Source organism: Aptenodytes forsteri, unplaced genomic scaffold, assembly GCF_000699145.1.
Source record: "Aptenodytes forsteri isolate BGI_AS27 unplaced genomic scaffold, ASM69914v1 Scaffold349, whole genome shotgun sequence".
Taxonomy (NCBI): domain Eukaryota; kingdom Metazoa; phylum Chordata; class Aves; order Sphenisciformes; family Spheniscidae; genus Aptenodytes; species Aptenodytes forsteri.
The window spans coordinates 4134081-4146927 of NW_008794452.1; the positions used below are offsets into that span (position 1 = coordinate 4134081).

Here is a 12847-nt window from a genome sequence, read left to right on the forward strand (position 1 = left end):
TTGCTGCAGATCCCAGCGCTGCCGAAGCGCTATTCAAAATCTGCCTGTGAGCCACTGATTGCTGACTTCTCTATTAAAGCTGTCCTGGTTGTCATTAAGGACCTGCTGATCTGGCAACGTTCCTGATCTTACACAACCTGTTACCTTTGCCTTGTTCTAATTTAGCCACCTATTTACTCTTTATGGAAGACCAGGCTGCATTTCTGACCCAAAACATACACAGAGGTTGTCTTTGTATTTCTGGTGTCCACAGAAGGATTATGAACCAGGACCTGTTTTAGATAAAATGTAGGCTGAGCACCTTGTCCAACCATATATTAAGAGATTACAGTCCGAGATGCCAGGGGAATATGGGGAAAGTGAAGTGGCAAGGTGATGGGGTGCTCAGTAGTGTGCCACTCTGTGCACCAGCAGTCTTATTGCTGTCAAGTTCATGGGAAGATGTTTACAGCAATAGAGGGCATTGAAGGAGAATAGACAAACAACTGTATTATTCCGGAAAACGAGAGGGGGAAAAAATGACATTAGCTTGGAGGGTGTGAGGGGGAAGCATGTGCAAACAAGAAAGCGTGTATATCTTAAACATGTGGTAAAAATCTCTAGCTTGCAGAATTGTCTGCAGAAGTCTTCTAACCACAGACAAATAGGCCAACAGATGGGTCCTGGAAACAAGAGGCTGCAAAACTCAAAACTAGACCAGCTACCTGCATGCATATAGATTAAGGGAGAGAGTGTGTGCACGTGTGTGTGTGCGTTGTTTCTGTTTTACTAAATAATTGTCTAGTCAGCCTTTAGGAGTTTCTTTTTTGCTGTCAGACCTTTTATTCAGTTTTTCCTGTGGCCTGAAGGTAGGACAGCCTATGATTTCTCAGTGAAACTGTTCTCAGCGGGCTGTACTGTGCATTATTTTTGTCTATGATTTCAATTAAAGCTAGTATGCACTTCTACCACAAACTCATAATTTGAAAGTTAATTTTTTTCTACTAACTTTTAGCTTCATATTTGAGTAGAAGGAGGTGATACATGATCCCCCCCCGCCTCCTCCCATATGCTTTATTATTCCACCTATGAGGGCCTATGAGCAAATTTTTTAAAGCAAGGATTGGCTCGTCAAACTTAGTTTACCTGTAATTTAGGGAAGGATAGATTGTGGGCTAAACCAGCACACAATTACTTTCTTCTTTTCAAATAGAATAATCCTGTCATATCCTTCAAATACTGGTCTGAAGTGAGCGTTGAAAGTTACCTGCAGGGTAGGCAAAGCCCACTGAAGCATGGGGCTACGTGTCCCTTTTAACCAGCAGTTGTGGGCAGAGGAACACCCTGAATTCACCGAAATCCTAGTGAGAGCTCAGCAGACAGGCAGGAGCAGGTCCATACTGAAGAAGGCCCGGAAATAAGAGAGATCGGAGGTTTTTCAACACAGCTGTGTGGTTGGGGCTATGGTTTGGAGACCTCTCTCCTCTGAAGATAACCCAGAAGAATGCTTCAGCTTTGCAGCTCTTCTTAAAAACTGTGCAGTACAATGTAAATGCATTTCGTATAAATGCATACAGAGTTACAGAAACCAATGGTGCCAAGTCTTCATCTCTTATAGTGAACGTTCAAGACTACCACCAGCTAAGTATATTTTATTACCGGAGACGATACTGTGCCAGATGCTCAGCACAACACACTACGTTGTGGTTCTTTTAAGGCATGTCTTTTTAAGGAAACCTTTTGAATAATTCCTGTTTGTTCCATGATTTGAGAGAATGAACTTAAATAAAATTGTGTATTTAGTTTAAAAAAAAGGAGGGGGGGGAGCTTGTTGGATTAGGCAGCAAAGCTCCCTTCAGGAATGTTGAGTTTTAACTGTAAAGTATGTGTGAGGTCAGGCATTTATTTCAAAGATTAATTAAAGATTAGGTTCCTGTGAACTCCATTTAACCTGCATTTTTATTCCTTTTTGTACAGCAAAAAAAAATCTTACAACTGAAACGTCCTTTCTGTTGTTCTGCTAGTTTTTCTCCTTAGCCAGCAGAAAGTAGCGAGGTTTACAAGAAGCCCATGTTTGTGCAGAATTTGTATCGAGTGTGAGATCTCCTGAACTCGGAGGCTATAACCTCAGCGTAATTCTTCAAATAGTGCAAAATACTCGTGAGAAGTAATTTGGTTTGATTAAAAACACAGTTTTGTTTTAATTGAAATACTCTTAATTCTCATGCTGGCTAGAGATATGGTATGTGTTATAAAACAGGTCGATCAGGAAGGTTGTGCTGTGCTTAAATATTTCAGGAGAGAAAGAAACCAGTGCCTCGTTCTCTGTCTCTCCCTACAAGCCCATCAAAGGAGGCTCTTTCATTTTTTCCCTTGAGGGGACCGGTCCAGAGGAGAGCGGCAGGCGGGGTCGATCAGGTGCTGTGCTTAAATATTTCAGGAGAGAAAGAAACCAGTGCCTCGTTCTCCGTTCTCCCGCCAGCTGAAATACCAGGGGAAGTGGGCAGAAGTGAACCCTGAACCCCTAAGCCAGCTGAAATACCAGGGGAAGTGGGCAGAAGTGAACCCTCACTTCCCCTTCGCAGCCGGAAAGCGGGTCCCCCGTGTTGCAAGGGGAGCAGCCAGTGGCGGGGGGGGGGGGGGGGGGGGGTGGCAAAAGCAAAAGGTCCCTGGGCTGGGTTTGCTCTATTTGCCTGCCCAAAAGCTCCTCTGCTGGGAGTTTTGGTCTTGCCCAGCACAGGCTCATGTGGTTCTGGCGAGGCGGATGGTTTCCTCCTCTGTCTGCAAAATGGAGATGCCTCAGTGTATCAGTGCAGCGCTCACACTGGGTGTGATTGCTGCTGCACTTCCATGTCCAGAAATATTGCAGGAGCCTGACTGAGGTAGACATCAGACAGCGAGAAACAAGGCTGATCTTGTTAATGCATGGTTTTACACATTTCAGTTTTGTTTGGTGTTTTCCTTTCACTCAGCACTGAGAGCACGAAGATGAGCTTTACTCGTGTGTTTCTTTTAAAAGACTGAGCTAGTCACTGTTACCTAGGTGTTTTCTGTGGAACTTTTCATTACAAAATGCACAGAAATAGTCATGCGAAGGAGGACTTAGACTGGCAGCTCACAAGGCCAGCCCTTCTATAGTCTCGAAGTTACAGAACTGAAGACTGCTATGTTAAAAGCAAGTGCGTAAATTTGTGGTGAGAAGCATTTGTCAACTTTCTTTCCTCTCGAATTGCAACATCTTTGGCCACTTTAGAGCTCGCCACAAATGACTAGGGCAGATTTTAAATTTGGTTTGAAAACTGCTTTTATGTACTTCCCAGGAACTCTGCCCAAAGTGCCTGCTAGTACTTTTTAATTTTGCAGTTTGGCTGGTGGTTTCTAGCTCTTCCTTGTCATGGGTAGGCGTACAAACAGTCCGCGGTTTCCTGACGAGGACTATTTGCCTGGCTGACTTTTTTCCAAAACCATTGTTCGATTGTGTCTTTACAGCTGAAGATCTGGACAACGTGCCAGAGAGAGGCTGTTGGACTATTGGGATAATAAAGATAGTGTATTTTGCAAACACATTACTTGCCTTCAGAACAGAAAATGTCCGTGGTATCATGCATTTGTTTAGAGAGGTGACTGATAACAATGTGGTGCCTTAACGCCAAAGACCTTAATAATTCAGGTGTTTTTAGCAATGTTTTAAATGTTTAGTACTCGAGTTTTTGGTATTTGTTATGCACAAAATACTTAAAGTCTTTTTACATGCTCATAGTCGCTCTAAAAGAGACTTACCTAGTTGGCATCAGACAAGGATGCAAGGATTTCACTGTTTGAGGTTTTTAATGCAATTTTCTGCTGAAACAAAGAGGATGAGTGATTGAGTGAAAGATGACGATGGGCATGTGATGGAGTGAGCTGGTGTTAGTCACTGAATGCCGTAAGTGGAGTACACGCACTTGCGTCAGAGAGCTATTCCAAGATCCACAGGTGAAATGCGTGGGGCAAAAAAAAAAAAAGGAATTAACAAGGTGATTTCCTGTATGCTAACTGTCTTGGAGGGGACCAAGAGCAAGTGATTCCCGGGCGGGGTCTCAAACCGCTTGGAGTGTTGGCCATGAAATACCTCCTGCTCTCCTGGAGCCCATCTCGGGGTAGCCAGTGGGTTCAGCAAACACCAGAGAAGTTTCACAGCAGCCCATGAGAGGATGCAATCAGGTGGGCCCAGAGCCTCCTTCTACCAGAAAGCCAGGACTTTTTAAATAACAGAGGTAGTGACACCCTAGAAGCAATGTCTAGTACAGACAAGGAGATGAAAATGGTGATGCTGGATCCAATTGCCAGCACGTGGGATGCAGGCTGCAGGAGGGGAGGGGGCAATAAAGAACAACACAGCCTCCTGCCAGCAAAGTTTACTCTGAACACCAAATATTTCCTGATGGTTTGTGCGTGGACACCTAGCCCTGATGAGTGTCACACACTGCTATCCATCCTGCCTGTCCACATCTGGAACTTTTGGCAAATAACTCTCAAATCCTTTTTCTTTTAACTTCTCCATGTGCTCTGCCTTAGTGTTTTCTTATGGCACCGAGCTGCTGGTGTTACACAGGGCTCGTGGAAAGGCATACTTTGCTCTCTGCACCATAAAGGCACAAGGTATTGCAAGTGCAAGGGTCTTGTGAGTCTCACCTCCCTGGTTGGCCTGTCCGGGCCTCCCCACTGCACTCTGCTGGAAACGTTAGATGAGACAAATCCTGCCCCAGGCTTCGGCTTTCCCTGCTGGCTGACCTCTGTCTGGGTCCTGCACTAGAAAAGATGAAAAAATAGAGCTATTATAGAGCTATTTCCTGTCTCTTTGAAGCAGGAAAAGGCAAAAAATGCTTTTTTTCCTAATTAATGCGAATTGTGTTTTCTAAAGGGACGTGCTCATCTTGAAATCTTGAAAATTGCTTCCACTGTGGGCCTGGTGCTGCTCTGGGGTGAGGTTTTAAAGAAGGACGGATGGCCACTGAAATTGCCTCCCTCATCAGAAACCGGAGCTTGGCTGCTGTGTCATGTTTTAATGAGTTGTTGCTTTTAAACTGTAGTCCTGAATTTGCCAGCCAAAACCTCCTGCTGCACCAGGCTTCAGCACTTGGAAGCAGAAAGCATCACACCTCCCAGCACAAAGGAAAGCTGCTTTTCTCCTCCTGAAGGACAGGCCAGTTGCTTGGTTAACGGTTTTGGTAGAGGCAAGATCGCTGATGGGAAAAGGCCGTTGGCAGCTTCCTGTCAGTCGGTGGCTGTGTTCGATCTCGACACAGCTGTGGCTTTCCAGCAAAGATTTCTCCCCATGCGCTTGTTGACCTTCATCATGGGAAAAAGGAGGAGTTGCTCTTCTGTGTGATCTAGATGGCAGTGATTGTCAGATTTCTATGTGATGCACGTGAGTGTTAATGCTTTCTTGCAAGATCTGAATCTTATCTTCATGGGCCAGGTCCTGATACTGCCCTCGGAGGCAAGAGGCAGCGGCATGAGAGACCGAGGGATGCCACGTACTGCCCTGCTGTGTGTGCCATGACGCTCCTGGTACATGGGCGAACACAGGGGCCAGGTGCTGAGCTCAGATGCGACCCTGGTTAAGAATTCATCTTTGCTCAGGGCTGGATTTAGAATTCCCCCAGGTTGACCCAAACCTTCCTCCCTGGGTTGCCAGCTCTTTGCTATTTTGAGGCAGGGCATGTTTTTGCTTTTCAGTCCCCAAAGGTTGGTTGGTCAAACATGAGCTGGTGACAGAAAGCATCCTTAAATCTAGCTGGGCTGCCTGCCTGGGAGGAGCTTGCTGCTGGGTGGGTTGGGGTGATTTTGGGGTGTTTAACAGGGCAGCTCATGGGTTATCTCTGAGACAGATCAACGTGCTCAGGGCCTGTTGGATGTCCAGGTCCAATGGATCTTGTTCTACCTCGGCAGCGAGTGTTGGGGAAGAAACCTGTTCTGCCTTCCCAAAGGACAAGATAGGCAAAAAAATGCTCCTCGTGTCAACCCAGCTGCCATTCAGACACTCTCCCCTTCCCCTTCGCTCACTGTCTGACCTCTGTTTTTTTTCAACTGTTGCCCTAATTCTCTCTTTATGCCCTATTCCAGCTCTGCTCGTAACAGATGTAGCCTTTCCTGTACTGGTTGCTCTCCAGAGCAGTGACTTGTACAAAATACCTATTTCCACTTTCCCAGAGGAGCAAATAAAGAGCTGAGCATCGCAGGCAGGGCCCAGCGCTTTGGGACCCCTGGCTGCTCTAGCTGGCTGCAGGCTTTGCTGCTCCGCTGGGGAGGTGCATTCAAGGGGTGCAGGGGTCAGCCTGAATCCCCCCCAAAGCCAGGACCGAGTTCCTGCTGGCTGAGGCAGGGGAAAACCTGACCCCTGAGAGCAGAGTGACCCTGCAGCAGTTAAAGTTTATCTGATTTCCGAGCAGTTATGAATGAGAAACTTCTTTATCGGGACCCCCCACTGGATGGATATCACCTCGCCTGCATGCCTCGCTGATAAGCGCTGGGACCGTGGGTGCCCATGCACCCATGGGACCCCATCTGCTGGCTGGCTGCTTGTTGGAAATACGGGTTGCAAAGCAAACCGGGTGAGGAAAAGCAGCAGAGAGAGTGGCCCAACATAGCTACGTCGGACTGCTCCTCTGGACAGAGCTGCGCTGGCGGCACTTATCTGGGCTAGAGTAGGGCAGGGGTTGGTGTCCACTGAGGAACTGGCCGAAATACCCCCATGGTACTCCTCCGGGTTACTGAAATGGGCCCACTGGGAATTTTTTTTGCCCTACATCCCCTGCCCTCAAAGGCAGGATGGATGTCCTCATACCAAGCACTCCTGTGGTGTGGTCCCCATTTAGTGATGTTACTAAATTACTCGTTACTCCTGAAGCCAATTGGGAGATAAAACAGCCCCAAGAGTTACGACTAAGGAGCAGTTAATCACTTCAGATTTTGAAGTGTTTGTTATAGCTTAGGGGCTACTCCCAGATTTTTCAGGCACATAATGAAGAATCCCGGGTGTCTGGTTGAGGGGCTGGGTGCACAGTGCTGAGGCAGCACCCTCCTTCCACCAGCCCACTGCTCCCCAAATTAATGCCTTAGAAAAATGCAGAATTCTTAATCTGCTTTGCGTATGATTTGAAAATAACGGCAGTGCTTCAGTGCAGTAGTTGTAAGAAATACTTCAGGAGCCAGCTGCGTTCTCAAATACCTGCTCCTCATTTATTTTCTTCTTTTTATAGGCTTATTCTGTTGGGGCATTTAATCTTCCAATCTATAAGCACAAGATCTATGCAAGGGGAATATTATCCTATGAACCTTCCTTGCAGTTTACGGGAGGTAAATCTTGAGGTAGCTGACCTAGGTACAGTGACTGTCTTCTCCTCTGTGATTTAAAATATTTTTCTTAAAAAAATCCTCTTTCTCTTAAACTCTGATAGTCATGCAGTGGCACATTTCAAGGTTAGTGTTCCAATATAGTATAGTTTGTATGCTGTTTTCTGTTTAAAAAAAGAAAAAGTGTATTAACTTTCTGCAACTTGTGGCCTCTAGCTGAAGATGAGATTTTTTTTTTTTTACATGTGCTGATTATTTGCATTTTATGCACTGAGTGGCTTACAGAAAGTGTAAATAATTGCACAGCATTCCTTGGGCATCCCATGACACTCCACAAAAGGGCGTGCTTTACTCTTAAGACTTACACATCCCAGATTGCTTCAGATCCAGGTCTCCGGAATCACTTACACATTCGTAGGAAGGAGGAAAGCTTTTTGCTTGCAAAGCGCGGTGGGGTGCAGGCACTAGCGGAGCGCAGCAGGACAGGAGACCCGTGGGTTTCTGGCCCCCATTACGCAGGTGTACGTGAGATGGGAGAGTGAAAAATCTGCTTCGGTCTTCCCATGGTTACCAATTGTAAAGCAATCTCATTTCCTGAGGCGCACCACTAACACACAAGAAAATAACAAAACCGTGTGGCAAAACTGCCAGTGCCTCAAGTTCCCCCGTCGGCTGATGGTACGAGACAGATAACTCGGCTCTGCGAGATCCCCCTCCAGATACGGGAGTTTTGCAGCTCCCACCTACCCCTGGCAGCTCCCACCTACCCCCCATGGCTCCCCCTGCTCCCGCAGGATCCCTGGCCCCCTGTGACCGTGCCTGCTGGTGGGCACTGCTCCAGCTGCATCCCACAGGGCTTCCAGTGCCAGGGTGAAAAAAGCCGCGGGCTGGTGCGAAGGGCAGAAATAGCTGGTGGAGGGGCGCTTTCCCCCGTGTGGGGAGTTGTTTGCTCACACTGGAGGGGTGTGGAAGGGGTCGGCGCATGCCCGTGACCAGCGGAAAATGAGAGGTGTTATTGCAGGAACGGCTTCCGCAGCCTTCAGCACGCAGAGGCCGATCGCCTCCCCACAGGCGTTTGCTTGGCTTCCTATTGATGCTGAGCACCACCTTAAAAAAAAAAAAAAAAAAAGACAAAGAACCCCCAAACCCAAAGAATGGTATATTGCTCTTTTATCCATTTCAAAGATTAAAGATGGGCTTCTGGATTTCTCTCTGTGTGTGTATATATATATTTATTGCATTTGATGCTAAAAATACAAAGTAGAAAACAGGCTGGTAGGAATAACCGCTGCATGCGAGTCCTTCCATGCCTGCTTGGTTTGTCTCTCCTGTTTTTCCCATGCCGGAAAAAAAAAAAAACATCTGCGATGGTTCATAATAAATTGCATTGATGTCGAATGCGCAGCTCAACCCCTCGGTCCGGTGGTAAATCCCAGCCTGGAAAGGGGAGTTGCTGAAGAGTTTTCCTCCACCACTTGGGGGTTTTGGTGGAGCGCCGTGCCCCGGGGAAAGTCACCGCACAGCCCAGATTCCCACGGGGGACCTCTGTGGACTTTCCACCGCGTAAAAATAGATTTACCACAGACAACTCACACTATCAGCCACAGCATTGTCAAAGGTGCTGGCAGCATGCTAGGCCCACATGTCGGTGCCTCAGTTAATCCAGCAGCTAATGGTATGACTAAGAAAAACCCCCACCGCTTAGATAACCTTGTCGTATGTAATTTATTCTTAAGTGAACTGGTTTAATCCCAACTAAAAGGCAAGCAAAAGGTATGAGCTAGCTGAAAGGCAGCTTCCATGTATCTATATAAGGGCTTTCATGGCTTTCCCAGCTGGGCTCCTCGTGGAGCCACATGCTGTCCAAACCCTTTACCACGCTCCCTGGGATGCTCACACTGCACAGCGATGACCCGGCTGCCCCAGATCAACCGTTGGGGTTGAGCAAATCCACTGTGCCCTTTCAGAAAGGAGCCAACACATTTCTACCAGGACCTACTCTCTAAATCAGTATTTTTTTTCACTTCACTGTGAATGTCTAAGATCCTGCTTCCCAAAAAAGAAAGGCATGAGATTCTTGAGATAATTTACTTTTGTGGAAAAACATTATTTCCCAGTTGGTGAAACTTGCACTGACTGCAAACAGGCAGCTCCTAACCCTTGCAATGGACATGGGCTTGAGGCAGGGAAAATTGCTGCCGGTACCAATGCCAAAACGCAGTTGGCTGAAAATCAGGGGACACAAAAGTGTTGCTTTTTCTCTCCAGATGAAACAGCAAACACCCCGGAGCCCGCTGAGCACCGGGCAGGCACTGGGCAGGGTGCACGCCTGGACCACAAGCTGCCAGCAGCACATACCTTCAGTCGAGCTGGTTGGTCCCAGGTTTGCTTTTCTTCTCGGGCAAAACTGGAGATGAAGGTAGTGGGGATTATTTTTTTTTGAGTGATGAAGGCCTGGAGGGCAGAGCACTGGGCTTCTCTGTAGATGTCTCACTCCTGTCAATCAGGAAGCGGTGACGCAGGTTATGGGTTGGGTTTGAGGTTTTGGAAACCTTTTCTAAAAGTTGATCTCCTCGCCCTGTTCTATTTCTGAAGTGTGAAGCCGTGGTGAAGGCTGGTGGCGAGCAGGGGGATGCCGGCCAATATGCAGCTCCTCATCAGATGTAACGGGAGGATTTTCCTGGCTATTTGTTTAATCCTCTTTGTGGGATACACAGTGCAAGGTAAAACGGGGCGGTTGTTCTCTCGGTAATCCTCTTTCTGGGCTACGCGGTGTAGGCCAAGTAGGCAGCCTCCGAATTTTTCAAACTGACCTTCTTCTAGGGGTAATGAGGTCTACTCAGAAAGCCTGTTTTGCTAACATTTTGTTTTCTGGAGGGGGAATGGTAAGAAAAGGTGCTTTTTGCCAGTGGAACATTTCTGTGTCCTTTTCCCAGCCCCTATGAGAAAAAGACTTCATAAAATAAGTTGCTGTATGTATGTATATTTTCAATCCATATATTTCATTTTTTTTTTTTAATCGTCCCTTTCATAGTGGTCTGGTTATGTACTGTTATTCAGTGATGTAGTTACAAAGTATGTAAGAGTTCCCATGTCATAACTACTACGGTCTGCTTTCTTGGGGGTGCAGGAAACTAGTTTTAAGTATGAGGAAATTAAACGGTTTATTCGGTACAGAGAAATTGCAACACGCAGCACTAAAAGAACTAAAAGGAAATGTTGATTCATGATGAGATGTACCCTGTGGATTTGTTTCTTGTGAGAGAGGAGCGCTTTTCAAGCATGTAGAATATAATTTGTCGCCAAACAAAGGCTGTGATAGTGACAGCCTTTCATTACGTATCTACCATTCAGAGGCTGATCTTTGAGAGATTATGGCCTGCTTTTTGTACGTTGTTTATTTGCAAATTATTCAGCTATTTATTTTGTTGCCACTGTTATTATTAAAAACCTTCTTAATAATATTCTAAGAGAAGAAAATAACTATGAAAAAGGAATACGCTGTAAAAGAAGCAGGAAATGATACCCATGAGATCTTTCTCTTACAGAAGAGTGTAGGAGGTAGCTGAAAGTCATCTAGTACATTATTGAAATATATAAGGCAATGGAGAAGTGTAATTACAGAAAGATATTCCCAAGAAAGCAAGAAAAAATAGATAAAGTGCCAACAGGGGGAGAATGCGCCAGGAGACTTCAGAACAAATTAATAACATGAGACCAAGAGGAAGGATGAAATGCTACTGTTTTTATCTTTACTATGCGATCGTTATTGTCTCCTTTTGGTATTTTTTGAAGACCTGCTTTTCAGTGGCAGCCCCGATCAGGCACCTGGGGGGCACCAGAACTGAAACCATGGGTTTACGTAACCCTGGGCCGTGTCTAGGAGACGCCTGAACTGTCTCTCCTCCAGAAACGCGCTTCAAGAGCCTGCGTAATCCCCAAATCTGCTCCCGTGGCAGGTGGATCTTGGCACGCCTTGAGTTTCCGACCTCCCCACCAAAACTCATCCCATTGAACTCGAAGGGGCTGAGCCGAGGCATGCAAAGCCAAGGCAGAGTCAGCTCTGACCCTCGCTGGAGCCAACAGAGAAAGGGAGGGCGCAGGAGCCAGCTCTCTGCTGGGGTGGCTTGTCCCCAGGAGATTTTGAAATACCTTCACCAGCTTCGGGGAGAGCTGCAGGTGGCTGAGCCCGCAGGTCCCCCATGGATGTGCCATGCCCCAAGCTGGGGATGAGCGCTGCTGTGACGTCAGCGTGAGGCAGTGGTTTCCCACGGGGTTTCGATTTCTACTTCCCGTGGACTTCCCAGTGCCGTGTGCGAGATGCACGCAATGTCTCTGATAGCAAGGATGCTACTTAGGATATCAGTAGCCATTTAAAAAAAGTCTTCAGGGTTAATTTAGTTTTTGGCAGTTGAGCAATCAGGGCCACACAAATTACTTCCTTCTGCTCCTTTAAGCTTTACTAGGTGCTCATAAAGTTAATAGGTCCTGGTGAATAACGTTCTGGTCCCGGTGAATAACGCGTGGCTGATTCGATCAGGTGCTCCGATGCAGAAGGCAAGGTACAAGAGAGTGAGATGCCGCCCTGACGCCTGGTCCGCTAACTGCATCGAAGAGAAGGGGCCCTGGTTTTACATGCCCACTGGTGGAGCCAACAGGATCCTTCCTCCCATGGCAGACCCGTCCCTGTAAGTTCATTTGCTGCACATTCATCATTAATGCTAGCACCCAAAAATGTCCAGTTTTCCTGTCTCGACAGTCCTGTCACAGCGTGGCTCACCCATGGGAACGTGAGGCTTCGGTGTGTTCACTTAAGAGATAATAAATTTGGAATAAACTAGCTGCCATTCTGCATTTCAGGATGAAGAGATACCAGGAGCTGGATGACATATTTCCGCTCTCGGATGAGGAGTCCGGCTCCGGGTCTGACGCTGTGGTGGAAGCGGAGCCAGCCTCCGGGTCGGGGCTCAGCGACGGCGATGGCTTCTCCGAGTCAAAGCTGCCTGTCTTCCTAGTGGGCCCGCGAGGCAGCGAGCTGAAGCAAAAGCTAACGGAGGAGGATTTGCTCCTGTAGGGCTGGAGACGTTGGCCTCCTCGTGATGGCAGCGGCCTCCCTCACCTCCCGCGCCCCTTCCCCAGTGCCTGACCTGATGCGACGGCCACAAAGCGGTTTTAAACCAACTCCAAATCAATAAAAACTTTGCCTTAAGATCTTTATTGCTTTCACTCACTAAAAAAAAATCTTTGTTTGGTCTGAACTCGCTCTTTGCTTTTTGTGGGTGGGGCAGCCATCCCAATCAGGGGAAAACAGGTTTTGGGGGCCCTGTCTGACCTGTGCGGATGTCATCGTGCTCCAGGGGTAACAAATTAAAAACCTTTGTGTGGTGGGAGTCGCCTGCACTTTTACAAAACTCAGCTAGTCACGTAAAATCCGCCCGAGCGGCTGCCTCGCAGCGCCTCGCTCCCGTTCCCCTAAAAAGCACAAAAACCTGCCGACCGTCTTGGGACCACGACCACGGCTGCCGGTCAG

General features: G+C 47.3%; 2 protein-coding genes across 2 annotated transcripts in view; both read left to right on the forward strand.

The window, feature by feature from the left end:
- The first annotated feature begins 9906 nt into the window (after positions 1–9906).
- Positions 9907–12526, forward strand: SRGN (serglycin). The gene is made up of 3 exons (XM_009290540.2): positions 9907–10040; positions 11858–12005; positions 12178–12526. Exons 1-3 carry the CDS (start codon positions 9950–9952, stop codon positions 12389–12391), a joined length of 453 nt encoding a protein of 150 aa, XP_009288815.1. The 5' UTR covers positions 9907–9949; the 3' UTR covers positions 12392–12526.
- Positions 12527–12657: 131 nt separating this feature from the next.
- VPS26A (VPS26, retromer complex component A) overlaps positions 12658–12847 on the forward strand; it is a 14173-nt gene continuing 13983 nt past the window's right edge. Inside the window, exon 1 of the mRNA XM_019474913.1 lies at positions 12658–12676. Within this exon, the coding sequence (XP_019330458.1) occupies positions 12658–12676 (19 nt within the window). The remainder of the gene's footprint in view (positions 12677–12847) is intronic.

Excerpts from the sequence above, each read along its gene's own strand:
- SRGN (XM_009290540.2), top strand. The coding sequence starts at position 9,950 with ATGCCGGCCAATATGCAGCTCCTCATCAGATGTAACGGGAGGATTTTC. Across the intron at positions 10,041-11,857 it reads TGTGGGATACACAGTGCAAG|GTGCTCCGATGCAGAAGGCA; the intron begins GTAAAACGGGGC and ends TGATTCGATCAG. Across the intron at positions 12,006-12,177 it reads CCCATGGCAGACCCGTCCCT|GATGAAGAGATACCAGGAGC; the intron begins GTAAGTTCATTT and ends TCTGCATTTCAG.